The sequence below is a fragment of the Cydia strobilella genome, chromosome Z (genome assembly GCF_947568885.1).
Source record: "Cydia strobilella chromosome Z, ilCydStro3.1, whole genome shotgun sequence".
NCBI lineage: Eukaryota > Metazoa > Arthropoda > Insecta > Lepidoptera > Tortricidae > Cydia > Cydia strobilella.
The window spans coordinates 53,993,057-53,999,657 of NC_086068.1; the positions used below are offsets into that span (position 1 = coordinate 53,993,057).

The following is a 6,601-nucleotide window of genomic DNA, read 5'->3' on the forward strand; positions in this document are numbered from 1 at the left end:
TCAAAAGCTGATAAGAAAGGTGCATTTTATTCATATGTGAGGCAAAGTAATCAAATGCAAATTTTGAGTTGGGATCTTATGTTTGCGGGTAAAATTGACTTTTAAATTATGATTTTGAATGATAAATATTTAATAAAATTAATTTTGAATAGATTTGCTTTGATTTTGTTTGATATTTTACAGTTAGTATTTTCCTTGTGTTGGTATGGTGAATAATTTTGTTTTTTACTCGAAGGCAACATTTGTTTAACCCTCATGCATTGAAACCCTTGCAACGCTCAAGATTCCATTTTTCGAATCTTTCGCTTGCTCGGGTATCAATTTTAGCACAAGAGGTTAAACGACAACTTTCCCCCTTGTAAAAAAAAACTATTATCGTTATAGGAACTCTACCTGTCAATAAATTATAACCCTAGGACCGAGGTCTGCGTGTTTACAAATACGAGTAAGATTTACCATTAACTTGTTGATAATTTTCATATGAGCAGGGCCTACCGTTGACGCAAACATGACGTAATTTAACATACACGGAGTTATACTTTGTATAACACTACAAATTGAGATAACTAATCTATTGACGTGTAGAAAAATTTATGCTTGATACGTAACACTACTAAATATCAAAAATATCTATTATTTAATAAACTAACAATATATTATTTAGTTGAGTGACAAGAAGATGAAAGTCAGTTATATGGATGGTATAGAAAGGATCGCAATCTCTTATGGCAGAATTGTTGTAAAAGTGACCGCGTTAAGCTTTAAATAATAGTTCCTAATCTCTCCGGTGGCGCTAGTTAGGCTCTGGGACATGAGTATAACATGAACCATATAAGGCAACAAATAACCCGATTAAATTACGTAGGTTGTTTTTGGTAGTATTTCGGTGTATGGTGGCGCCGCCTAATTACTGTTTTTTGATGGACACTTTTCATACATAGAGATTTGGCTCCTTTATACAGTCTCCATGGTCAGTTAGATGTACGGATTGTCAAGTTTTAGAGGAGGTTGACAAATGATTAACAATTACGAAAAGACTATTTTTTTTATAATGTTCAATTTTATAAAACATATGTATTTACTTATTATATGACATATTTATGTACAATTTATATCAATTTACATTAAAATTAACTAAAAAGTAATAATAAGTAAGTAAAAGACTAATTGGAATCATACTCCATGTGGCGTGACGTAATTTTTCCGTCAACGGCATGACATTTACAGTTACATCATTAATATGAGATGGCAATTTTAATAACGTAATTTGTCATTGCTTCCGATTACCCATCAGTACTATACTGCTCTAGTTTCACATAAGGTAAAACGTCCTATATATTTTAGCGTACGTAAAATTGAAGCAGAACAGTCTCAAAAATACATCACAAGCTGCAAACACTGTGGTGAGAAGGAGACATACTAACGCGGGCCGCCCGGGCCAAGAGCTAGACGCTAGACCTACGGAAAAACCGCTACCACAAAGGAGTAATTTAGGAAAGCGACAAAAGATGGCGTCGAACTTACGAGCATATACATAGAGACTACAAATTCATTACCTACTCTGTACATATCAATTAGAAATAACGTATCCAACGTCAATCAACAGTCATTTCGAACATATTTTAACGCCCTTTGCAGCTTTGTGAAGCGAGCAATGAGGACATGAGATTATAATACTACATGTACGAGTAAGCAATGTAAGAACGTGTTACTTGCCATAATACCTTGTCGTCTTGTATCGAAACAAATTCCTGGCATTCGCAAGGTTTGCACCTACGTGTTAATTAAAGTTTCCCGGCGCTAAAGGGGCCCACTGACTATCAGTCCGCCGGACGATATTGACCTGTCAGTTGCTCGTAACTGTCAAATTTTTGTTTTATCTGACCGGCCGATATCGTCCAGCGGACTGATAGTCAGTGGGACCCTTAAGGAAACCACGAGATACTTATTTGGAAAAACAATTCGCCTTGTGCATGAATCTTAAAATCTATGAGTGATTGAGATGAGTGTGAAGTAACATGATGTTTGGTCAATTAGAGGTTATGAAGGTATGAGACATCATTCTGTAATAATATAGTAGGGATAGCTGGCCTTAAATACCAACCTAATGTTGGATGGATCGACAATTCTGCAAAGAATTTGGCGCAGAATCCGTAGAGAGCTAGAAAGAGAGGGCTAATGCCTTTCGATATTTGGTCAAAATACTTGATAAATGAAAAAAGAAGTATGAAACTACTACTACGTCATATTAATAGTAGTTTTTTTGAGTTCTATCAATATCTCAGTTGTTTTGATACTCTGCTCTGATTAGAGGTAACGATTTCAATAATTGTTAGCAATAAAAACATTGTGAAGTATTGAAAAAAAGAATGTTTATATATGACGTATTTTTGTATTAAAGGTCAGAATAGATATAACCTTTGGAACAGTACGCCACAGCGCTCCAAGAGTCCGCAAGAGTACGTTTTTAGAACTTAAATGCATCATCTAAGATGAGCTTTAGCCTTAGTTTTGAAGATTTTAGATTGTACATGTTATTTGCCCTCTTTTATATTGCCCTGCTCAGCGAAGCCTTATTTACAATCTAGGACTCACCGAACTTAAGGGCATGGGCGCGGCAGGTTGTACGGTGGCACTCCTTTAATAATCACGTGTCTACGTAGTATTTACGACATAAAGCCGTTAATTGCAAGTCTTTCTTATAATCCCTGGATGTTCATTTAACAACTAGAGGCAGAGCTAAGTACACCGCAGTCCACTTTTTAGGTTAACTAGTCTCTCTTACTAAACACGATTCTGGATTTAAGTATACTAGTTCATCAAATTTTTCCCTCGAAGTGAGGTGTTGCACTTGAGTCATTAAGATTGTTTCAGTGTTAGTTAATGTTCTGTTAGTGTCACCTTAAAGTCTAAAGGCATTGATAACATTTGAGGTTGGCACCGCAGTGTCCACGTGCACGTCACGACGGTATGAAAGGGATGAGTGGTGATGGTCTGCCACGACTGGCCATAACACGACGGTGACGAAAGGTCAGGAAAGCCTAAAACCTGGCATGGGCTCAAGCCCCTGCTGATGCCTGCATTCCTGACGCCAGCGACCCATCGACACTCCCAGCGGTTCACCATATGCCTTGTCAATTGTTAGTTAGATTTTGCAAAACAACAGGCGGCATTTGAGGCAAGACGGCTGAGATTGTCCGCCGCAGGAGCGAGCAGCAGCGCCATCTAGGAACCCTCATGGGGACCTAGAGAGCTACTCCTCACCACCTGCAGATGATAAAAACGGCACGGCGCCCCGTCCGCAGACCGCCACTCACACAACCGCGAGAACCACTAACAGACTTGCACTAGACGGGAGCAACGGTCAGCGGACGGGCCGAGGTCGCATGAAACGAGCGAGCCGGCATTTTTTTTTTATGTGACAGCGATTGCATACCGTCGTCAGAGCGTGGCTGCGTGTGGTGGTAGCGGTCGGGTGGGCCATGCTGTCAGGCGGCGCGGGAGAGGCGCGGGCCGGGCATGGCGGGTTGCTGCTCGACACTGCGGTGCGGGCGTCCGCGGCGCGCTCTGCACGCCACTGACCCGCACTCCTACCCGCCGCGCGTCGCCGCCCGCCGACGTTCGCGATCGCAAGTCTTTTATGCGCGCGCAAGTGTCGCACCGTGCCGTAAGTCCGCCTACGACTTGGCCTTGCCATTTTGGAGAGTGGTCCCTCCACCGAATTTCTTACTTCAACATAGGCTTTATGCTCCTCGACCATATGACTTAACACCGCACGAGTCGACCAGCCGGCCGCCTACACACGGCGGGGGGTACCAGCAGCCCCCCGCTGTCGCCTGCAGACGCAGCGCGCGCCCGCCCCCGCGCTGTGCCATGCGTTCCCACCCCCGCCCACTGCACTTCTCAGCTGTGCACTCCGAACAGCTTATCGTAGGGCGTATTGTACGATAACAGACATTCATCATAGACTGGAAGACGCAAATTGCACTATTCAATCAAGCCTGAAATCGTAAATTCGAATATCGAGTTCTAAATTGCAAATTTTATTTTAAAATTATATGTCTTATTTCGTAGTTACAATTAAAATATTATAAAAGCCAACCGTTTATTATACTTTTTCTCTAATAAATAAGAGTATTCTTATAGCTGTAGCCGCGGTACGGTCAAATTTTTTTTAATAATGTCAGGGCAACCACTGTGAATAAAAGATATGTGCGACATAAAAAAAACAGTTTTTGCAAATGCATGCCCCACTTTATGAATAAAGTGCCGATATTATGCACTTTTGCAGCTGTGCGTACATTGTGTAAGTATACGCACGCGGTTAGTAAGCGTACCTAGTTGTACAAAATACCTAGATCTTCTAATAACAAACTTTCGCTTAAGTTATAAATAAATTATTAAAAATAACAACCCATTATACAGGGTGTCCCTAGCCATTGGACAAAGCCGAATTGTACATATGCATTATAGGGTATTTAGAACCAGTATACAAAGTATCATAACAACCGGTGTAGCGGTTACGAAGAAATTAACAAATTACGATTTTTTACTTTGGAGCAGCCTGTATGTGTTAGTAGCTCTTGAGGTCATAAATAGTATGAAACCTTCTTCGACCTTTTTGATTATCTTTTTTATTAAAGACACTAATAAGATTCTGACTTTTGACAAATGTCAACATTGCCGCATATTTTCGAACAAATTGTCAAAATTGTACCTATTAATCATTGGCAGTGCGACAATGACTAATACAGCATGTTTCTTTTTGTTGTCGATTATTTAAAATAACTTTTGTTTGAAAAATTTTTTTTTATCTTTTGTTCTTATTAAAAAAATATTAACGTTAGAGCATTCCTGAGAAGTAGCCCTACGTGGGATTTCAGGGTTTGTCCAATGGCTAATGTCACCCTGTATATTAAAACTCCATATATCATAAACTACCACCGAATTATAAAGCATTAGCAGAAATTTGTTTCGTAAAATAAGAATCAAGCGAAAGCGCTAACAGCTGTTTTAGTAGTCAATTTACGTTTGTAAACAACACGGTAGGGCGGCACGCAGCAAATTCACGGGGAGTGAGTATTGAGGGACTCCGTTGCAGTCTCGCCCGAGTTCCAAACGAAAGTGAAATGCAGTTTCTGGTATCGCGTAGCGCGTCGCTGTCGAGGGAAGCCCTTCAATTGTATCTAGAAATGCCTTGATTTATTTTGGATCATCATTAAGCAGTAGGCGATGGTTTTATTGGTTTTCGATAGGCTTTTACGAGATAGTTTTGTAATGAAAACTAGATAGTGATTTGCGTACTATTGAGGATACCTAGGTTTATGAATGGTTTTCAAGTCCTGAGGGGACAACTAAATGGAGGGGACAACTAAATATTATTGTTAGTACAAAATTATGATTTGTTAGTTTATATTATTAGAAATTCGTTTGAAATGTAACTATTTATAGCAAGTAATATGGCAAGTTTTTTACGTATATAAAAGGAACCAAACTTGGATAAACAATCTCAATGATACGTTAGTTATATAGGTACCTTATGTAACATATAGGTAGTTTAGTATCAGTATTCCGTTAAAAATTGATTAAGGATACATTGTCCACTTTCAGACTGTCACAGGGGCTTCTTTAAATATACAGTAATCAGGTTTGTTCAGCGTGTACTTAGGTGTAGATAAGCTGAGATTATCATAACATTGTCTTCGGTTACTGCAATAGTTACTCATGAAATAAAACTATGAAAACGGATTAAATATATCGCGTATATTGAATTTATAATACATCCCGACGTTTCGAACCCTTTACAGCGTTCGTGGTCAACGGGTTATTTATCAATCAATTACAGGTAGATCTGATTTGAATTATGCATTTTATCTGATTCTCGATTGTACAAATGCCTTCCACATCAAATCATTAATGTTTAAAGTAATTCGCAAGAGCAGAAATAATATTAAAAACGAATTTAAGAACCTTATTTGTCTAGTTTTTCAAGCGCCACACTCATACCTACACATTTTTCGACCACGTATCCAGTTGACAAGTTATTTTTGTTTCTTATCTACAGAAGCTACATGCTGCATGTCAAGTTTCATGTTTTCTTCCGGATGGGAAAATAGGTATAGACCTATTTTTAAACTTTGACAGGGAAATGAGTATACAAACTTTACAAGTTTTTTTTTGGTAGCATGTTTAGTTATGTATATGTCGGCGGCAGATCGTACAATCGGGCATATCGAGATATTCCTAGGCATATCATGAAACGCCGCCCTTTCACGATCTGACTAAGATTAACCCAGGTATATCACGATCTGCCTAATAAACGAGGCGGCAGATCGATCATACCAATTGCATTCGTTGATATTCCTAGCTTCATACCGGGCGCATCGTAAAATAATTTCATTGAGATATTCCTAGGCATATCATGAAACGCCGCCATTTCATGATCTGACTAAGATTAACCCAGGCATATCACGATATGCCTTATAAAAAAGGCGGCAGATCGATAGAAGCAATGTATTCGTCGAAATTCCTAGCTTCATACCGGGCGCATCGTAAAATAGTTGCATTTTTTACCACTAGTGGCGCTGCATTCTATGTGGCG

General features: G+C 39.3%; 1 protein-coding gene across 1 annotated transcript; it reads right to left on the reverse strand.

The window, feature by feature from the left end:
* Nucleotides 1–2,752: 2,752 nt before the first annotated feature.
* On the reverse strand, nucleotides 2,753–3,857 carry LOC134755211 (uncharacterized). Its single transcript, XM_063691733.1, has 2 exons — nucleotides 3,437–3,857; nucleotides 2,753–3,048 (listed from the first exon to the last, which is right to left on the reverse strand). The coding sequence occupies exons 1-2, from the start codon at nucleotides 3,758–3,760 to the stop codon at nucleotides 2,881–2,883; spliced, it is 492 nt and encodes a 163-aa protein (XP_063547803.1). The 5' UTR covers nucleotides 3,761–3,857; the 3' UTR covers nucleotides 2,753–2,880.
* Between the last annotated feature and the right edge of the window lie 2,744 nt (nucleotides 3,858–6,601).